General features: G+C 48.6%; 1 protein-coding gene across 1 annotated transcript in view; it reads right to left on the minus strand.

The window, feature by feature from the left end:
- Positions 1-7,401, minus strand: part of raph1a (Ras association (RalGDS/AF-6) and pleckstrin homology domains 1a) — a gene marked incomplete at its 5' end in the record, with an annotated part of 42,178 nt that extends 34,777 nt beyond the window's left edge. Inside the window, 6 exons of the mRNA XM_079253784.1 lie at positions 2,089-2,253; positions 4,914-5,057; positions 6,511-6,738; positions 6,811-6,944; positions 7,095-7,194; positions 7,267-7,401. Of these exons, the coding sequence (XP_079109910.1) occupies positions 2,089-2,253; positions 4,914-5,057; positions 6,511-6,738; positions 6,811-6,944; positions 7,095-7,194; positions 7,267-7,401 (906 nt within the window). The remainder of the gene's footprint in view (positions 1-2,088; positions 2,254-4,913; positions 5,058-6,510; positions 6,739-6,810; positions 6,945-7,094; positions 7,195-7,266) is intronic.
- Positions 7,402-22,071: the final 14,670 nt, after the last annotated feature.

Below are 22,071 nucleotides of genomic sequence, written 5' to 3' on the forward strand. Positions count from 1 at the left end.
ACATGGTGTAGGAGGGGCCACGTGGTGTAGGAGGGGCCACATGGTGTAGGCGGGGCCACATTGTATAGGCGGGGGCCACATGGTGTGGGAGGGGCCACATGGTGTAGGTGGGGCCACATGGTGTGGGAGGGGCCACATGGTGTAGGAGGGGCCACGTGGTGTAGGAGGGGCCCACATGGTGTAGGAGGGGCCACATGGTGTAGGAGGGGCCACGTGGTGTAGGAGGGGCCACATGGTGTAGGAGGGGCCCACATGGTGTAGGAGGGGCCACGTGGTGTGGGCGGGGCCACATTGACAGGAACTTTCCACTCTGTATGTTCTGCATGTGACAACGCCGGCTCCAGCAGACGGGACGTCAGGACCTGACCAGGTCTAAGATCAGATAAATCTTGGGAGGTTTGCAGCATCAGTTCCTGAAGGTCCCACAGCATCTCATCTGGTCTGGACTCTTGCTGCTGGGTTTGGGACCTTTAACTCCAAACTCACTTCTGACTCTGGAGGAGTCCACTCAGCGTCCAGACCATCACCCCCCACCGCCATGCGGGTCCACGCTGGTCCCGCTGGCCATACTGGTTCAGTCTTTTCTAACTGGACTGGACCTTACCAAGCAGAGACTGGAGAGTCTGAGACGTGTCATGGTGTGTGTTTTGTATCTTTAGTTGTGGTTTCCTGTTTTAGTTTGTAAGTTTTTTTTCCTGTTAAGTTCCTTGTCTTGTTTCCTGTCAGTGAGACTCAACTGGTCCCGTTAGTTTCATCCATTCCACCTGGGTCTGGTATTTATTCCCCTTGGTTCTGTTCCCAGTGGCTGCTCCATTGTTTGTGTGTTTAGTTGTCTGGTCAGCCCTGTTTTTTTTATTAAACCATCCTCATTTGGCATCTCCGGCTCCCGTTTTCCTGCGTTTGGGTCCACTCCTCCACCATGACAAGACGGGGATCCTGGCAGGATGTCCCCTCAGAGGCCGATTGGGAAGTGACTTCCTCATCATGTCTAGGTGATTGTAACCCTGCTGGAGAATGTGTGTGAGCTTGGACCGGCCTCGTGTTGTGGCCCGATCAGGACACACGAGGTTTCATCCTGACAGATAACATGTTGTCTCCGGTCCTCAGAACAACGTCTGCAGCGAGCTCTTCGTCGTTGCCTCCTCACCCTTCCGCTCTGTGACGAAGGCAGAGGAAACGTCTGAAGCACTCGGGAGTCGCAGCATCTCTGATCAGTTTTTACGTGATGGAGCCGAGTCCCAGAACCGCCACGTCCCGCAGCGTCCCGACTGGACCGTCAGCGAAGGACAGGACGACTCCAGTCCCAGTTTCTAGCTGGAACATGGGAGTAATGCTCCTCCTCTTCCTCTGTGTTTTGACCTTTTATCTTCATCCAGTCATTCTGCTGACTCACTCGTTCCTCGTCTTATTGTCATCTAAATCCTTCCTCTTTGTAGGACAGCGACTCCGACCGCAGCGCCACTTCGCTTCGCCAACACGGCGTGATTCTCTCAGTAGCCACGCCTCCCAGACGTCCACCATGATAACACCATCATTTATCACATCTTCATCACCATCACTACCATGTTGCTAAGAGACCTCTATTTCCACCTGGACATGATGATGAAGACACTTCCTGTCAGACTTTCCACCAATCAGAGAGCTTAAACTGACGGTAACGTCCAATCAGGAGCAGCCAAAGATCAACAAGTGATGAGAAAAGCAGGAAAATAATGATCCTCTATGGCTGGAATAAAGCCAAGAAGACGTTTGGGATGCAGCTGAGGTGGAGGTGCTGCAGTGAGGACAGCAGGTAGATAGTAGCAGGAAGACGTGTGGAAACATGGAAACAGTGTGTGTGTGTGTGTGTGTGTGTGTTTCAGACGTGAGAGAATGATGTGCAGATGAGTAAAGGCTTAGTGGGATATTTAGGATCCTGGACACGTTGTAGAGTCTCATGGAGGCGACGCGTCACTCGCTGGGTTTAAATATTAAAGAAGCTAAATTAGAACGTCTCGTGGTTTCCATCGGAACACGAAGCGTCTCCCTGTGGAGGTTTGTTCGGTCCTGGGGATCCTGCCCAGCTCTGCAGCAGCGGACTGTTCGTACCTCTGTGTGGAGATGAGGGGGACGGACTCCGTCAGCCGAAGCCTGGGCTGCGTCCGACTCCGGACGCAGGACGCTGTCCAGCGAGTCCATGGAGGAGGCGGAGTTAACGGAGACCCCGGATGCTGAGGTGACCGAGGAGCGCGAGGAGTGGACGATCGAACGCACCTGAGGAGAAAACAGGGGGGTCAGTTTGTCACCTGAGAGGTTCCTGGTTTCAGGTTGAAATCCACCACAAACTGGTCCTCCTTGAGCCAGACACGGGTTCAGGTCTGCTGGATTCCAGTCCTGCTGGTCTGGGGGAACCTGCTGGTCTGGGGGAACCTGCTGGTCTGAGGGGACCTGATGGTCTGAGGGGACCTGCTGGTCTGGGGGAACCTGCTGGTCTGGGGGAACCTGCTGGTCTGAGGGGACCTGATGGTCTGAGGGGACCTGCTGGTCTGGGGGAACCTGCTGGTCTGGGGGAACCTGCTGGTCTGAGGGGACCTGATGGTCTGAGGGGACCTGCTGGTCTGGGGGAATCTGCTGGTCTGAGGGGACCTGCTGGTCTGGGGGAACCTGCTGGATTCCAGTCCTGCTGGTCTGGGGGAACCTGCTGGTCTGGGGGAACCTGCTGGTCTGGGGGAACCTGCTGGTCTGAGGGGACCTGATGGTCTGGGGGAACCTGCTGGTCTGGGGGAACCTGCTGGTCTGAGGGGACCTGATGGTCTGAGGGGACCTGATGGTCTGAGGGGACCTGCTGGTCTGGGGGAACCTGCTGGTCTGGGGGAACCTGCTGGTCTGGGGGAACCTGCTGGTCTGAGGGGACCTGATGGTCTGAGGGGACCTGCTGGTCTGGGGGAATCTGCTGGTCTGAGGGGACCTGCTGGTCTGGGGGAACCTGCTGGATTCCAGTCCTGCTGGTCTGGGGGAACCTGCTGGTCTGGGGGAACCTGCTGGTCTGAGGGGACCTGATGGTCTGAGGGGACCTGCTGGTCTGGGGGAATCTGCTGGTCTGAGGGGACCTGCTGGTCTGAGGGAATCTGCTGGTCTGAGGGGACCTGCTGGTCTGGGGGAACCTGCTGGATTCCAGTCCTGCTGGTCTGGGGGAACCTGCTGGTCTGAGTGAACCTGCTGGTCTGAGGGGACCTGCTGGTCTGGGGGAACCTGCTGGTCTGAGTGAACCTGCTGGTCTGAGGGGACCTGCTGGTCTGAGTGAACCTGCTGGTCTGAGGGGACCTGCTGGTCTGGGGGAACCTGCTGGATTCCAGTCCTGCTGGTCTGAGGGGACCTGCTGGTCTGAGGGGACCTGCTGGTCTGGGGGAATCTGCTGGTCTGAGGGGACCTGCTGGTCTGGGGGAACCTGCTGGATTCCAGTCCTGCTGGTCTGAGGGGACCTGCTGGTCTGAGGGGACCTGCTGGTCTGAGGGGACCTGCTGGTCTGAGGGAACCTGCTGGTCTGGGGGAATCTGCTGGTCTGAGGGGACCTGCTGGTCTGGGGGAATCTGCTGGTCTGAGGGGACCTGCTGGTCTGGGGGAACCTGCTGGATTCCAGTCCTGCTGGTCTGAGGGGACCTGATGGTCTGAGGGGACCTGCTGGTCTGAGGGGACCTGCTGGTCTGGGGGAACCTGCTGGTCTGAGGGGACCTGCTGGTCTGAGGGGACCTGCTGGTCTGAGGGGACCTGCTGGTCTGGGGGAATCTGCTGGTCTGAGGGGACCTGCTGGTCTGGGGGAACCTGCTGGATTCCAGTCCTGCTGGTCTGAGGGAACCTGCTGGTCTGGGGGAACCTGCTGGTCTGAGGGAACCTGCTGGTCTGAGGGGACCTGCTGGTCTGAGGGGACCTGCTGGTCTGAGGGGACCTGCTGGTCTGGGGGAATCTGCTGGTCTGAGGGGACCTGCTGGTCTGGGGGAACCTGCTGGATTCCAGTCCTGCTGGTCTGAGGGGACCTGATGGTCTGGGGGAACCTGCTGGTCTGAGGGAACCTGCTGGTCTGAGGGGACCTGCTGGTCTGGGGGAACCTGCTGGTCTGAGGGGACCTGCTGGTCTGAGGGAACCTGCTGGTCTGAGGGGACCTGCTGGTCTGAGGGGAACCTGCTGGTCTGGGGGAACCTGCTGGTCTGAGGGGACCTGCTGGTCTGGGGGAACCTGCTGGTCTGAGGGGACCTGCTGGTCTGGGGGAACCTGCTGGTCTGAGGGGACCTGCTGGTCTGAGGGGACCTGCTGGTCTGGGGGAACCTGCTGGTCTGGGGGAACCTGCTGGTCTGGGGGAACCTGCTGGTCTGAGGGGACCTGCTGGTCTGAGGGGAACCTGCTGGTCTGAGGGGAACCTGCTGGTCTGAGGGGACCTGCTGGTCTGAGGGGACCTGCTGGTCTGGGGGAACCTGCTGGTCTGAGGGGACCTGCTGGTCTGGGGGAACCTGCTGGTCTGAGGGGACCTGCTGGTCTGAGGGGAACCTGCTGGTCTGAGGGGAACCTGCTGGTCTGAGGGGACCTGCTGGTCTGAGGGGACCTGCTGGTCTGGGGGAACCTGCTGGTCTGAGGGGACCTGCTGGTCTGGGGGAACCTGCTGGTCTGAGGGGACCTGCTGGTCTGGGGGAACCTGCCGGTCTGAGGGGACCTGCCGGTCTGAGGGAACCTGCAGGACCAGCAGGACCCTCAGACCAGCAGGACCAGCAGTTCCAAGGTGTTCTGGGTCTACATGGGGACCGTTTGTACCTTACGTAGCGTTTGTCTTTACAGATAAAGTTGATCGGCTGCTTGGCGACTCGGCAACGTCGCCGGCGATCCTTAACGACTTTCCATCGAAGCGTTTTATCTTCTCAGAAGGCGGAAATGTTCCGACTCACCTCGTGTTCGCTGACGGTGCCGACCGATCCTGTACGCCGATGCTGGTGCTGGGAAGAGCTGGACCTCCGCACCGTGTAGGAGGACGAGGTGCTGAGGGAATGGGAGGAGGTCTGGCGGACGGCCTCGTCCATGCTGAGAGACGCCTGAGGAAGACAATCAAATCAAATCAAATCAAAGATACTTTATTCATCCCAGAGGGGAAATTCAGAGTTCAAGCCAGCTGGTCCAAGGTCAGACATATAGACATGTAACATTCATGACAAAAGAATAATACAAAACCAAGCTTAGGACTTAGGCCGTGCAGCTAGTTTACCGGCGCTGCCTTACAATAGATAAGAACAGAGATACATTAGGATCATAGGGGGGTCGAGGGCAAAAAAGGTCATGTAACTCTGGGCCGTGCCAGAAAGACGTGGTCTGAAAATACAGAGTAAAAAACCTCATACACTGAAGCACAAACTAAAACAAGACACACAAACTCCAGGAAGGCGGTGAGTCATGATGGAGGGGACTGGGGGTGGTTGAGGAGGGGGACAGAGCATCTCTGAACATGTCTTCTTCCGTTGTCAGGGAGAGTTGCGCCGGTCCAAGGCAGCTCCGCTGGGAAGCCGAATCCAGATATGATTGTTGTTTGGGTTCCAGGCGAGGAAAACTATTTGCCCTCGGCCTTGAGTCCATAGCTGATCTCAGACAGGCAGCTCCAGACAGCCGAATGGGGGGGTCCATTTCCACCGATTCTAGTAGACATCTTCTCCATGTTGTTATCGATTCTGCGGACCAGCTCTGGGACCTCAGCCAAATGTCCAGTATGGACCAGACTGGCATCCTGCTTACGGTCGAGTCCAGTCAACGCAAGTCTGTGCACTGCTAGCCCGGCACATACCGTTACAGAATTCTGGCAGGCTTTCAGTTGTTGCCAGAATCTCACGGGTCTTCAGGTAGATCAGAACTCCACCAGCGCCAATCAGCAGAATCCCAGTCACCAATAATCCAAAGATGTAAACATCCTCCACGTCCTCAGAGGACAGAACCGACAGACACATCGGTCTCCACCTGGCCCATGAGTCCTGAACGTATCCAGCCGGAAGCGTCCCCTCAGGACATGCAGGCTCCCCTCTGCCCGATCTTCTGGTTGAGAAAATTTGATCAATTGCGTTGAGAGACCAGCCGATCAGATCCATGATGTAGTTTGAGTAGAAGTAAAGAGATGTAAAAAGAGGCTCAGAGTCAGACAGGACAAGTCGCAGGCCAGAGTGGGAGGGAGGGGAGGAAACAGGAGCGCAGATAGAAGCGTCCGCCTTCGCTGGGAGCAGGAGTGGAAAATGACAACGTCAGGATGAAGACGGGAAGAGCTTCTGGAACAAGAAGCCGAGTCAGAACCAAAGTTCTGGTTTCACCTGATTTATTCCCTTGTAGTGAAGTTAGAACGCGTTCACCTCCAACAACAACGCCATGAGAGACTAAACAGTCCGATGCTCCCGACTCGGTGCCTCTGGTCATAAAGATGGACGACGTCAGGGCGTCGCTTCCGGTTTGATATTTACACAAACTATTGACGTAAAAACGGACGTGTTTGTAGCGAGGACGTGTCCGAACCTTCTCCAGCTGGGCCGTGATGTCATCCAGGCTGAAGTTGGATGCCAGCGGCGGCCTCCCCTGATGCCCGGTGGGAACTCTGATGGTCCCGGCGGGCGACGCTCTGGTGCTGCTGCTGTTGCTGCTCGCCCCGCTGCCGCCGCCGCCGCCGCCGCCGCCGCCGCCGCCGCCGCCGCCGCCGGCTGGCTGCTGCCGGCTGCTGCGTCCAGCTGGAGGCTTCTGGCGAACCTGCAGATACGAGCAGAGAGTTTAGCGTGAGGATGAAGGACAAATGGCCCAGCTACGTTGCGCAGACGCCACCTTGGTGTCGGTCAGACCCAGCCGGGCCACGCCGCCGCCGGGCTTGGTGCTGATGGTGCTGAGCTCCTGTTCGATGGAGGACAGATCAGCCATGAGGGCGTCCAGGTCCACGTTGTCCCCCTGGTTCAGCGCCTCTGCAGCCAGACAGAGGACAGGATGAGTTCCAGGCGACGGAGAGGAAGTGTTTGTGTGTGTGTGTGTGTGTGTGTGTGTGTGTGTGTTTGTGTTTGTGTGTGTGTGTTTGTGTTTGTGTGTGTGTGTGTGTGTGTGTGTGTGTGTCTGACCGTTGATGTTGTAGATAGAGAATCTGTACGAGAAGTTGGCTATGTTGGTCTCTTGTCTGAGGGGGGCTTTCTGCTGGGGGGGGCGGCCGTCATCCAGGCTCTGAACACATGAGAAAAGGTGTGTGTGGTCACCTGGTAACACACTCACCTGAGCTGTAACCTGAAGCCATACCTGTGTGAGTTTGTCCAGTTCTCCCAGCCAGGCGCCAAACATCTTATCCAGGTCCTGGTCCTCCTTATCACTGTCCTCCTCCTCCTCCTCCTCCTCCCCCCTGACCTCCACCTCCTCGTCCGACAGCTGATCCATCTGAGGAGGACAAGACTCTGTTAGTGAGCACTGAGCTCCATCTAGTGGTGAGCTGCATGTACTGCAGCAGAAGGAAACTGGTTCTGGTCGTCAGGGTTACCGCACACATGTGCAAATCTACACGCATGTAGCGGAGACCACACACACTGCATGCATGTCACATGTCACATGTCACCGGCTGGCTCAGAAACCAGATACAAACTGACATGTCCCTTCCAGTCAGAACCAGTTTTATTACTCGTTGCTTTTACAGGTAAGGAGTGCAGACCGGAACCGGGACCCGGCTCAGAGACCAGATACATGGTCCAAGTTCCAGAAAAACACTGTCCCTCCCCCCTACTGAGCATGTGCAGTGTAAGCATCATCACCAGCTGGCTCCTGATTGGAGGAAAACAACCGTCTCCCGCCAGAATAAAAGCGATTCAATGATTCTGCAGATCAGCTGTTGGAATTAACGAGAAAATAAAAAGTAAACATGGAAAAACAACCAAAAAATGGAAATAAATCAATGATTTAAAAAAAATCTAATTATTTCCTAAATGAAAACAGAGTTTGGAGATTCTATTCTACAGTCATTTAGCAGACACTTTTATCCAAAGCGACTTTCATACGAGTGAGAACAACACAAACATGAAATCAAACAGTAGAGGACATCATAGGAAGGTGCTGGTGGACTGTCCAGTTGGACACAGGTCCATGAATTTTTGTTTGTTTTCTCCCTTCCCACCTCCTATTATCACCCATGTTATAATACAAAAAATTAATCCCATAAAGTTTGTTGCAAAGAACTGGGCTAAGTTCTCCAACTTTCCAACAAATACAGCTAAACTAAGTGTTGAAGTTCTCCTTGAAGAGCTGAGTCTTCAGCTGGGTCTTAAAAGTAGACAGGGACTCTGCAGAGCAGACAGAGTTTGGGAGATCATTCCACCATCGTGGAACAACAGAGGAAAAGAGTCTGGCTGGTGGTTTAGTCCCACGTTGTGGTGGTAACACGAGGCGTCTTCCACTGGTGGAACGTAGCTGTGGAGAGGGAGTGTAGGTCTGGATTAGGGAGTGAAGGTAGACGGGAGCTGTTTGAGTTGTTTTGTAAACCAGAAGCAAAGCTTTAAATCTGATGCTCTGCAACTGGAAACCAGTGAAGAGCGATTAGCAGCGGAGTGACAGGAACCAGTTTGGACTGGTTGAAGACCAGACGCGCTGCTGGTTCTGGATCATCTGCAGAGGTTTAACCAGCATGCAGGCAGACCTGCCAGTAGGGAACTGCAGTAAGCTAATGACCAGAACCTGAACCAGAAGCTGAGTCGTGTGTTCTGTCAGGTACGTCTGATTCTCTTGATGTTGTAGAGAGCATATCGGCAGGTACGGGCAACCGAGGCAACATGGACCTGCTGGTCACGACACCCAGATTCCAGGCAACAGACGTAGGAACAAGTGTGACAGAGTGGAGCTTCATGCGGATCTGCGGAGGTAAGGAAGGATTGGCTGGACAGACAATGAGCTCTGTCTTGGATAGATTGTCATCTGCATAGCAGTGGTAGGAGAAGCCATGAGAGATGGAGAGAAACAGTCTGGAGAGACCAGCAGCTGTCTCCGACACCAGAACCAGTAAGATCCATCACACTCCATGCAGGTTTCATCCAGCAGAGGCCGCTCTGATCCCAGCCTGGTGGCTCCACAGCTGCTGGTCCACCATGAAGGAGAACCGGGACAAGATCCGCAGCTCGTCAGAAGATCAGGAGACCGGGAGACCGGGAGGCCGGGACAGGACCAGGTGAGACCAGTCGAACAAGGACGTGTGGAGATGAGGAGACCATGCAGGAGGACATGGAGAAGACATGAGGCCAGTAAGGGAGACGAGGACGGAGGCACCGGGTGAGGTGGTGAGGAGACGTAACTGGTGTAACTGGTCCCAGAGGAGGTCTGAGGTTAAGGTGTCTGACTCGGACGTTGGCGAGGTGCAGGACTGAATCATAATGGCAGTCTCAGATGGGTTACCGTGGTAACAGGTGATGTAAACTGTGTTTAGACAACGTCACGTTCAAGAGGAACAGATGGAAATATCTCGGAGAAGTCCCAGTAAGCGTTAAACAGACAAGTCCTCCTCCTCCTCCTCCTTAGTGACTCCCGACCATGTACGACACATCTGGAGGAGCGGCGGCTCCGGAGAATGCTGATAAAAAGCTTTTATTCTGAAGTCGGACGGAATTCCAGAGAACTTTGGAGTCAAATGTCCGAGATGATCAATACGGGGACTGAGCGCCACAAATATCCTGATCAATAATTTAATCTCAGTTGGTCTGACCTTTGACCCCCACCTTTCAGTTTTCAACACCTCCTCCTCCTCGTTCTCCTTCTCCTTCTCCTCCCCACCCAGACAAGCAAGTCCAACCCAGGATGTGGTGCTATTCCTGGGTGGCTGTTCAGTCATCAGCCCCTGGAGCCCCCAGGGAAATGCAGCCACACACACACACACACACACACACACACACACACACACACACACACACACACACACACACACACACACACACACACACACACACACCCAGCGTGGAGTGGCTGTGCTGAGATGGCAGTAGCGAGGAAACATGGCTGCAGGCCTGTCCTCGCTGCTGCCATCTCAGCGCAGCCACACAGAACAACAAACTGAGCTTTTATTAGCAGGAAACAAGGATTCTCCTCACGTTGCAGCCGAGCTTCACTCTTCATCCTCATTCTCAGGCTTCTGCTGAGGCGAGCGCAGGGTTCAGGATGATGTAGTGGAATAAACATACGCAGCTGCTTTAAAGCTCGAGTTGATCCTGATTTTAATGGCTTTTATTCGACGTAAACGACGCTTCTTATTTTCTAATGTTTTGTTGTAAAGCCGCCCGTTGGGCATGACCTCGCCCTGCCGTAACGCCATGATGAGGACGGGTTGTTGCAACCAGAGAAGGTGGTGCAGCTACACCGCGTTTATTTACTGATCATCATTTGCTTCTAAAATCCTGTTCTCTCCGTCAAACTGTCCCTGCTGTTTTTCAGATTAAATACATAAACAAACAATGTTTTGGCGACAAAGAGCCAAAATCCAGTTCAAAGCAGCTTTTTCCTACTTTGTCCTCCATAGGTCAGGGTTAGACTTAGCGGTTTCAACATTATAAACTATTTCCTCTCATCACCATCTTACCTAACCAAGATCAAATTAGCATCTATATTAGCATCAACCAGATCTTATCAATGTTAGCTGCAGAGTTAGCCTAAACAAGATCAAATTAGCATCTATATTAGCATCAACCAGATCTTATCAATGTTAGCTGCATAGTTAGCCTAAACAAGATCAAATTAGCATCTATATTAGCATCAACCAGATCTTATCAATGTTAGCTGCATAGTTAGCCTAAACAAGATCTGTCTCTTACTTTAGCATAAAAAGCTGACTGCAGCTGCTGTTTTAGCTAAATGTGACAATGCTAGGCTACACATGGTATTAGCCTAAACTACGTCACTGCAGACACATTTTCAGACAAAGCAGCATGTCTGCAGCAGCTACGTTAGCCGGAATATGTTAAAGGTAGCATAGATATGAGACCCATTGTTTGCCTCGACAAGACAGCTTTAACAGCAGAAATGTTAGCTACTATGTTAGCCTAACAGTTAGCTTTACATGTGTTGGTTTAAGATAACATGCTAGTCCAAACTATAGCTATTATCACTGACAAATCTAAAACTGTAGAAGCTGTGTTAGCCAAACTTTAGCTCTGTTAGCCAAACTTTAGCAATGTTAGCATAAATGTCAGCTGTGTTATTTGCTAAGGTGAAAGTTTTACCAATAAATGAGTCTAAGAAGAAAAAATTACTCTAAAGTTTAAAATGTTTGAGAAATAAAAGATTTGCTGTGATTACACAAACATGGCAATGTTAGCTAAAACATTAGCCTGAATACCAACAGCAGCTAGATTTGCTTCAATGCTATGTTAGCTTCAACATTAGCATAAACACGTTAACATGAGCTGCTATCTTAGCATGAGCTGCTAGCTTAGCATGAGCTGCTAGCTGAAAACACAATAAAATTAGCAACTATTAGTCTTCATGAAAGGGACGTCCACCTCCATGTTTGTCCATAAAAAGGTGGTTTTGTCCCGAATGAAATGCCGTTAGCTGCTAAGTCAGCTGAGCTACAGTAACTGTAGATGGTCAGATACTCAAGTCAACCCTGGAGACGTAAAGACGGATCAGAGATTCAGATCAGGATTTTCAATCCAGCCTGTAAAAACCACCGCCTGATCACATGACTCAGTGGGACCTCCTGTAACCATGGAGACTGGGTTTTCAGGGTTTCTCTGCTCCTGCAGCAACGGGTCAAACTGATGCTTGGAGTTTGTGTCCAAAGTAAACAGTAATTACTTCAGCTGCAGCTCCACTCGTCCTCCCGCCTGACTGGAAGCATGCAATCATCCTCCCACCTCTTCATCGTTCCTCTCCCTCATTTCCTTTTCTGTTCCCCCCTCCTCCTCCTCCTCATCCTTCCCTCCAGCTCTTTAACCCTCTGCTTATCGATACGAACAATCATTCTCCTCCATGCCGATGCAACTGACAAGTTGTCATGACAACGAACAACAGACAGGAAGTGACCTAAACCTTCAGCCAGCACCTGGTTCAGTCTGGGTGAGGACCGAACCGGCGTTTCCATGGCGACCGGCACCAGAACACTCGGAGACAGAGGACAGAATAGAAAAGGAGGGAAGATGAAGTGAGAGGACGGACATAAAGGAGACCAGGAGAGATGAAGGAAGGAAAGTAGCGAAACCAGAAGGAAGGAGATAAAGGCAGAAGAAAAGGGGGATTAAAGGAGAGGTGCAGAGAGAAGAGACGGAGGAAACAAGATGAGAGAAAAGTAGACGAGTGACGAGATGAGTGGAGGAAAGAGAGGAAAGGGAAGAGATGGAGAGGATGCAGGGGAAGAAGAGAAGGAGAAGGAGAAGAGCTGGACAGGAGGCTACAGAGGGAGAAGGAGAGGAAACAGGAGGAAAGGAGGATGAGAAGGAGAGAGATGGAGGAGAAAAGACACATGTTAGAAGCAGAAAAAGTTCCACCAACATCTGCTGGAGCAAATTCCTCCCAGTTTCCCACAGAGCCGAATGGTCTGCAGCCGCAGCAGAGCGCGGGGGACGCAGCCCGTTCCCACGGCGACACGACAGGAAACACATGCCGAGTATTTTTAGTTCTGCTTGTTGGTTTTCTGTGTAACTATAAATCACATGCAGCGACGGGAGCGTGTCGTACAGAGTTACGACACGCTCAAAACTCCGTCTCCATGTCCCAACCGGGAACAGGCAAAGACAAAACGCCTGAAACAGCCAATCACACGCGTCTAACCCCTGACCAATCACAGGGCAGGTCTCTCTGAGCGCAGCCAGCGGGATGACAATCAGCTGGTTCGGCTGGAAGATTCTGTAGTAAGGTTTAAAAACAACACATAAAGACGTAAAATGAATCATTTCTAGTTTTTATTAACCTGCTTTAACATCAGTTTGAGCTCCTGCTGGAATGCATTGTGGTCTACACCTGTAGAGAGCATAGGTGCTTTTCCAGATGCATTGTGGGTAATTCTGAGAGGATTATTCTGTTCTCTCTGGAGAGTCGGCCTTCCTGACAAGGCGTGATCTTTGGCTGCTCCTGATTGGACGTTACCGTCAGTTTAAGCTCTCTGATTGGTGGAAAGTCTGACAGGAAGTGTCTTCATCATCATGTCCAGGTGGAAATAGAGGTCTCTTAGCAACATGGTGGTGATGGTGATGAAGATGTGATAAATAATGGTGGATTTACCATCTAGAGTCTCTGAATAAACACTACATGTTGGGTCTGGATTGTAAACCTCCTGGACGGATAGAAACGCTGGAAAACCTCCGTAGACCAGCTGGAGGGTCACATGACCATCACAGTTAGTGACATTAACAGTGAAACAGCAGTGATGGAGCACCTGAAGACGTCTGCAGGAAGTCTGGGAGAAAATAAGACGTGGAGCTCTTCATTAGCTCTTCTGGAAGTCAGCAGATCAGTGAAGGTGCCGGGAGGAACACGGGAACGCCACAAAGCGGTAAAACATGGAATGTGTGCCGTCGCCATGTTTCCTACATTACAGCAGAAATGCCATGTTGCTCTCACACAGGAAAGAGGGAGGCGGAGGAAGCGAGGAGCCGCCTTCTGGTCCAGAAACAATGATATCACTTCCCCTGGGACCTGCAGCGGGGTTACATCATTTCCTGTCCATTCCCTGCTGCATGTCCACATCTGCCTCCATCTCTCAGCATCAGGAAGAGCCGTCGTTACAGAGGAGAGGGAGGAAGCAGAGACTGCTGCTGTTAGTTCACACTGCTGAGCTGATCTGGTTTCAGCTTCAGTCTCCAGACCAGAACCGCCTTCTGGAACTGGACCGGACACTCTTTTACTACAGAACTCCATTTTATCATATTTCCACCACATACATGTTCCACCCAATCAGCAGCCTCCAGCCGGTACACTGCAGTTCCCCCTTCATCCACTAGGGGCTCCACAACACAGCAAATTCCCATAGACTCCCAACTTTACAGCAGGAATAAACATGTTTACAGTAGGAATAAACTTGTTTACAGCAGAAATAAACATGTTTACAGTAGGAATAAACTTGTTTACAGCAGAAATAAACATGTTTACAGCTGGAATAAACATGTTTACTGCAGAAATAAACATGCTTACAGCAGGAATAAACATGCTTACAGCAGAAATAAACATGTTTACAGCAGAAATAAACATGTTTACAGCAGGAATAAACATGTTTACAGCAGAAATAAACATGTTTACAGCAGAAATAAACATGTTTACAGCAGAAATAAACATGTTTACAGCAGGAATAAACATGTTTACAGCAGGAATAAACATGTTTACAGCAGAAATAAACATGTTTACAGCAGGAATAAACATGTTTACAGCAGGAATAAACATGTTTACAGCAGGAATAAACATGTTTACAGCAGAAATAAACATGTTTACAGCAGGAATAAACATGTTTACAGCAGAAATAAACATGTTTACAGCAGGAATAAACATGTTTACAGCAGGAATAAACATGTTTACAGCAGGAATAAACATATTTACAGCAGAAATTAACATGTTTACAGCAGGAATAAACATGTTTACAGCAGGAGTAAACATGCTTACAGCAGAAATAAACATGTTTACAGCAGGAATAAACATGTTTAAAGCAGGAATAAACATGTTTACAGCAGAAATAAACATGCTTACAGCAGGAATAAACATGTTTACAGCAGAAATAAACATGTTTACCGCAGAAATAATAATGGTTGGACTTGATGATTGATAACTGTATTGGCCAATCAGAGCGAAGGACCATTCATGCTGGACGCATGGATCTGCAGATGGATGGACACTAGCGTCCGTCTCCTGCGTTGCTTTTGTACGTAAAGTGTTCGGTTAGTTATCCTTCACCTGACACAGCAACTGCAGCGATGCCCCCGGAAGCCACCGAGGGCAGCGTTGAGCTGGACAGATGAGAAAGAAGCAAAGCAGAGAAGAAGAAGATGCAAAAATCAGCAAAAAACACCAGAAGAAGTTCTTCTTCTTTTAGAACCAAGGTAGGCAACTCCAGTCCTCAACACACCTGATTGAAATGAATGGCTAATCAGCCGACATGTCCAGCTCTGCACTAGTCTGCTAATCAGGTCTGATGTGTACCAGGTGTGTTGCAGCAGGGAAACTCCTAACATTTGCAGGACTGTAGCACTGGAGTTGCCTTTCCCTGTTTTAGACAGTTGAAAAACAACTTTACAGCAGTGAGTTGAACTGTTCCAGGACTGTTGACCCATAAGACACAGAGCTCAGACTAACTCCGTCCGGTTTCCTCCAGTCAAAGCGCCTACATGTCTGTCATCAGCCACGGGGCAAAGACCAGATGGATCCAGTGCAGCTAGGCTCACTTCAACCAGACTGCGGTCCTCTTTCACCCTTTCCTGAAACACTCAGAATGCAACGTTTCAACCAGAGAACAAACTAAACTCTTGAAGTCTGGTGAATGCAGTCGGCTCCATCTAAATCCTGGAAACGTCTGTGTTTCTGCAGACCACCGCACAGAAATAACTACGTACAGAAAGACGAGCCACTCCTCAACCACACACAGCGTGTATATATATTCACATTTACACACACTGTTGCTCTGCTTCATTTGTCACGACTGACGTCCTCAGTTACGAGTTCTGGTGACTGGAGTTTAGTTGTGTGTTAGAAATAAAAAAAACACGCAGCTGTAACTCAGATCACGTCGTGACACGCTGGATTCATCAACTTCTGAGAAATTAGTCAAAAATTTTAGTTTCAGCAAAGAAAACGGACTGAAATCTCAGTTTTTATTTTCCGCTGTTCCTGCTCAACAGGCCGCAGGTGGTTAGGAGCTCCAGTTTCCAGGAATTAGCCTCCATCGACCACAGATTTACAACAGTCACACTCTGAACTGTCTGTGGCTAAACGCTGGGAGTCTGAAGCTTCTTTTCCAAACAGTTCAAAGACGATGAAACCCAATTTCACAGCGCACGTAGCTGGATGGGAGGAGACTGATTAACGTTTAAAACGTCCAGACATTTTCAGCTGTTTAGTTTGGAGCGCCTGTAGAAGTTCCAGTCAGTCTGCAGATGTTTCCACGCAGACGTGACGTTTCCACGCAGACATGTTTCCATGCAGACGTGATGTTTCCATGGAGACGTGATGTTTCCATGGAGATGTGATGTTTCCATGCAGACGTGACGTTTCCACGCAGACATGTTTCCATGCAGACGTGATGTTTCCATGGAGACGTGATGTTTCCATGGAGATGTGACGTTTCCATGCAGACGTGACGTTTCCACGCAGACATGTTTCCATGCAGACGTGATGTTTCCATGGAGACGTGATGTTTCCATGGAGATGTGACGTTTCCATGCAGACGTGACGTTTCCACGCAGACATGTTTCCACGCAGACATGATTCCATGCAGACGTGACGTTTCCATGCAGACGTGACGTTTCCATGCAGACCTGACGTTTCCATGCAGAAATGTTTCCATGCAGACATGTTTCCACGCAGATGTGACGTTTCCACGCAGAAATGTTTCCATGCAGACGTGATGTTTCCATGGAGATGTGATGTTTCCATGGAGATGTGATGTTTCCATGCAGATGTGACGTTTCCATGCAGACATGTTTCCATGCAGATGTGACGTTTCCACGCAGAAATGGTTCCATGCAGACGTGATGTTTCCAAGGAGATGTGATGTTTCCATGGAGATGCGATGTTTCCATGCAGACCTGACGTTTCCATGCAGACCTGATGTTTCCATGCAGACCTGACGTTTCCATGCAGAAATGTTTCCATGCAGACCTGACGTTTCCATGCAGAAATGTTTCCATGCAGACATGTTTCCATGCAGACGTGATGTTTCCATGCAGAAATGTTTCCATGCAGACCTGACGTTTCCATGCAGAAATGTTTCCATGCAGACATGTTTCCATGCAGACGTGACGTTTCCATGCAGACATGTTTCCATGGAGATGTGATGTTTCCATGCAGACGTGACGTTTCCATGCAGACGTGACGTTTCCATGCAGACATGTTTCCATGGAGATGTGATGTTTCCATGCATACGTGATGTTTCCACGCAGACATGTTTCCATGCAGACCTGACGTTTCCATGCAGACATGTTTCCATGCAGACGTGATGTTTCCATGCAGACGTGACGTTTCCATGCAGACATGTTTCCATGGAGATGTGATGTTTCCATGCAGACCTGACGTTTCCATGCAGACCTGATGTTTCCATGCAGACGTGATGTTTCTACGCAGACGTGACGTTTCCATGCAGACATGTTTCCATGGAGATGTGATGTTTCCATGCAGACCTGACGTTTCCATGCAGACCTGACGTTTCCATGCAGACGTGATGTTTCTACGTAGACATGTTTCCATGCAGACCTGACGTTTCTCGAGGAGTTTTAAGGGTAATGATACCTGATAACTGTTGGTGAACCCGACCAACCAGAGTCGGAAAAGATCATTTAGTTTGGAAACTGCAGCCTATTTTTATCATCCATCAGCTGCTTTTACAGAGACTCATGTTCAAAATATGAACAGACAAATACAGAGAGCACGTCGGGGAAATAAAACCACACTGCCGTCTACGTTGTGAGCCTGAAACCTATGGGTTAAAAATAAGGCTGCAGTGGAGAGCAGACAGGATGCAGGAGGTGGCAACAGGAGTTTAATAATACCATCAAAGCAGTTTAATAGGCGGCAAGAGCATGTGCAACATATGTGACCATCAATCCACAAGCATGACTCTGCAGCCAAACGAGTTCAGGAGTCTGACAGGAAGTCAGCGTTCTGGCTCACGCAGAAAGTTCCTACTGGAGACAGACTTATGATGGAGGGTAGGGCTGGGAGATATGACTCTTTATATCACCTGGACGATAGGAAATGTCGCTTTATACGAGGTTCTATCGTTTACGCCACGATAAGCTGCTTTACTGCAGTATTATACATCAAGACACGCTTTACGGCACGCTGTAATACATAAACATGGAGGAAGACGGCAGCAGACATGTTTCAGAGGATAATTCTCTAAAAGATGAGCAGCCAACCCAAACTGATGAGCTTGTTCCTAAAAGAGGGAAATTTCTGTCTGGATGCGGTTTGGATGTAAAAAGACTGACGTGGAACCGACAACAGACTAGCTCACAGTCCCAACAACGGACTCCGACACAACTAACTCATTTTATCACCTGCAGGAATCAGGATACAGAATCCAGAATAAAGAATAGAGTCAATAAAAGCAGCGTCTAGTGGAGGAGAATAAACTCCAGACGCTGCAGCAGGTATTTACCTGTGGAACGTCATACGGCCATAGTTCCCCCAGATGGAAGGAGATCCCTGCTGCTGTTGCCTAGCAACACCTGATACATAACTGATGACTGACACAACATTACAGTTTTATATGGTTATGGATCGTTATGGATGTAAGACGGGCGATGACGGGATATGAGATGTTGGTTGTATCAAAAAGCCCTAATGGAGGGGTGTCGTGATTTACTTGTTTTGATTCATTGTTAAGGTTCTTCAGTATGACTTAATGAAAAACTCCTGAACATACAGCTTGTGTTGCTTTGTTTTCCATCGGAGGAAAAGTTTTCCCCTCCAAAGCAAACAGACTGAATCCTTCTGATGGAGCTGATTTGCTTCTGGACAAAATGAGGAAGGTGTGAATGTGGAAGACGTCTCACCAGCCTGTAAAACACGATAGAAACCAGGAAATCCGTCCAACACGTTGGAGGAAAACCTGCAGCTTTTTCTGCTACAGATAAACAGTCAGTAACTGGATTTACTGTTTATCTCCATTTCAAACTTCTCAAGCTGGTCTTTAAACGTCTAAATCAGGGGTCGGCAACCCGCGGCTCTGTCTTTAGCGCCGCCCTAGTGGCTCCCTGGAGCTTTTTCAAAAATGCTTTTAAAAAAATGGAAAAAGATCTATATTTCTGTTTTGATCTGGTTCTGTAGGAGGACAAACATGATGCAAACTTTCTTAATGTTTTCCAGCGCTGTAAAAATGTGTAGAATAAATATTAAATTTTAACATTTCTGTCAAGGAAGATTTACGTCATAGCCTGCGACACACGTAGCCTATCTATCAGCAGCGCGGGATGCCAGGCAGGTGGCGTTGTAAACAAACCGGGGCTGTGATGGGACATGGATCCCAAAGGGAAAAAGAGAAAAATAACGGGAGGATTCAACGTTTCTTGGACCGAATCATTTACATTCATCACCAATGCGGAAGGATTGCCTGAATGTTTGCTCTGTAGCGAGAAGTTGTCAAATAACAAAAAGAGTCATGTGGAAAGACATTTCCAGGGAAAGCATGTGTGATTGCATTACTTCTGGAGAAATTAGAGAAGTACAAAAATAGATTTAAGTGGATTGCATCTCCAAACTCCACTACTGCTGCAAGTTTAGCTGCAACCCGGGAGATAAGAAAGCGTAGAAAACCGTTCACAGATGGTGACTACATGAAGGAGTCAATCATCAGCATATCAGGACACGTATTTCCAGACTTCAGAAACAAAACCGAGATCATACAGAAAATCAAAGACACGCCCCTCTCCGCTAAGACAGTGAAGGAAAGGACCATTAAAATGGCGGCAACATCACCGATCAGCAAATCAAGGACATTAATTCAGCACAAGTTACATCTTACATGTTGAGAAGCCGACCAGTGATGTCCGACAACAGAAGTCACATTAAACGGGGAAGAACATCATCCTTCATAGACACAGACTGAGTAACAAAGTGGATGTTTTTATAAAATGATTTCTGATTATTGTCAGTATATATCTGGAATGACACTTGGTAATGGTGCTCAGGTCGGAGGATAGCTGCGTTGGTTGCGTGTCTAAAGAGAAGAGGATGCTGCTGCGTTTTACCCTTGCACTGACTTGCTTGGCAGAAATCAAACTGCATTCATTTGATTTGATATACTTTACCTTTTTTAAAAAGACTTCTGGTTTATTTTTTATAAATGCAGGCTGCGTTTTATTGCGCTCTGTTTGTTGCCCAGATAAGGGGCGCGTTATGCACATTCCTTTTTGTTGTTTTCTTTCGAATCCTCAAAATAAAAATGACATAAAAAATCTGATTTCTATATTGCATTTTTTTTTATTTCATCAAAGCAACGAAACATAATTCATTATTATTGTAATGAAGTTAAACGTGAGATGGCATCGTACAACAGAGAAGTCATGTGGTGCGTCATTCTCTACAGGATGCGCTGCAGGGAAAACAAACATTTTATCATTAAGGCTCATTATGTATTTGTAGCCAACTTAGTCATTTTGATGGCTAATTTTTATATGAGGCTTAATTTTTTGCGGCTCCAGACATATTTGTTTTTTTGGTCCAATATGGCTCTTTCAACATTTTGGGTTGCCGACCCCTGGTCTAAATGATCCTACCCCACCTCACCCCTCCGAGCTTCTTCACCTAAACCCGCCTTCTCGGTCCCTCCGGTCATGTGACCAGTTCAGCTCTTTTCAAAGATTCAGTTCTTTTGACTCGATTCTCTTAGAAGACTCAGTTCTTGTCTCCCGAGTTCTTCATTTAGTTTGACTCAAAGCTTCTACTTCAGTAAATTTAGCAGTTAGGAGTGGGATTTTCATTGGTCAGCCATTAAAAAAAGGCCTATTTTGTGCATTTTTTTCAAATAATAAAATAGTTATATTTAATATTTAATCACAGAACCACAGCAAAAAAAACACAAAACAAAACAGCAAATTCAAGGCCAAAGTCTGACTATGAGGACACTTTAAATCTGTCAATTTCTCCATTTATATGTGACACACATAAATCTTTTTACATAAATGTGGATCAGTCTGAAGCAGGACACTGTTTAACTCCAGATATGTGGCTGCGTTTATTATTTATGTGTAAAACAGCAGCGGGACTCAAAGCCAGCTAGACGTCTCTCCAGCTTTCTAAACTGTTCAGTTTTATGATGTAGTTTCCAGGTGGTGCTACTGCTCTCTCTCAGAGAAACAGATTAGCAGTGAAATCCTCCAGAAAGAGAAGAAAAATCTCACTATGGATGACCAAATGGACCAGCTGGGTCCCATTGAATCCAGTTAAATGAGAATCAACCTGCTAGTTTTCATCTAAATGAACCAAAAACAAAGTCGGCATTAGTCCATGGGTCACCACCCTTCTGACCCTCTAAGAATAGAGATGGTTGGAATATTTCCCCAGTATCACTTACAGAGTCAGCTGTGGGAACTCCCTGTCAACCAAACCCACTGTCTCCACGGCAACCGTTACTTCCTGCCTCCCGCAGAGCTGGTTCGGACTTCCGGCGTAAAAATAACAGATTAATTAGAATGTAATCACTACCGGTTTACGATTCCTTCTACGCTACATTAAATATTAACAGGAAAATTGGGTCGGACGATGTTGAAGAAAACAGATAAATCAGCTATTTTAGAAGCTGCTTTTCACTCAATTTCAGTCCAGTCTTCATACCTGCTAATCTCAGAGAAACTTAAATCTGACATATGAATCATTTAAGCATTAAAAAAGTTCCCAAGATAACATGGTAGCTAGCATTATCACGTTGAGGTTAAAGCTACATTTCTGGTCAAACAGAGTGGCTAAAAGACCAAAATAGTTACTAACTTTATTCTACTTTACCTTATGTGTCAGCTCATGCTAACACATAGCTGCTCATGTTAACTTATTTATGCTAATGTTTAAGATAAGATAGCTTAAGCTAAGATAACATAGGTAAAGCTAATCCAGCAAGTAATTGTGTGTAGGTTAATCTATGTAGCTAACATTTTCATGTTTATGCTAACACAGCAGCTCATGTTAGCTTTCAAAAGCCAATGTTTAAGCTAACATAATATTGATAAAGATAAACCAGCAACCACTGTGTAGGCTAATGTAGAGGTTAACATTTCTGTTTATGCTAACAGCTTAGCAAACTTAGCTTATTTAAAGTTTTATTTTTTGGATAATTTTAATCTTAAAACTGTCTTGTCTGGGCAAACATCAAAGTTCAGATCTTATTTATGCCAACTAAAATAGCAGCTAATGTGATGTAGTCCAAGCTAGAATCAAAAAGAGAAAATA

This window comes from Telmatherina bonti (genome assembly GCF_933228915.1).
Source record: "Telmatherina bonti genome assembly, chromosome: 15".
NCBI classification, from domain to species: domain Eukaryota; kingdom Metazoa; phylum Chordata; class Actinopteri; order Atheriniformes; family Telmatherinidae; genus Telmatherina; species Telmatherina bonti.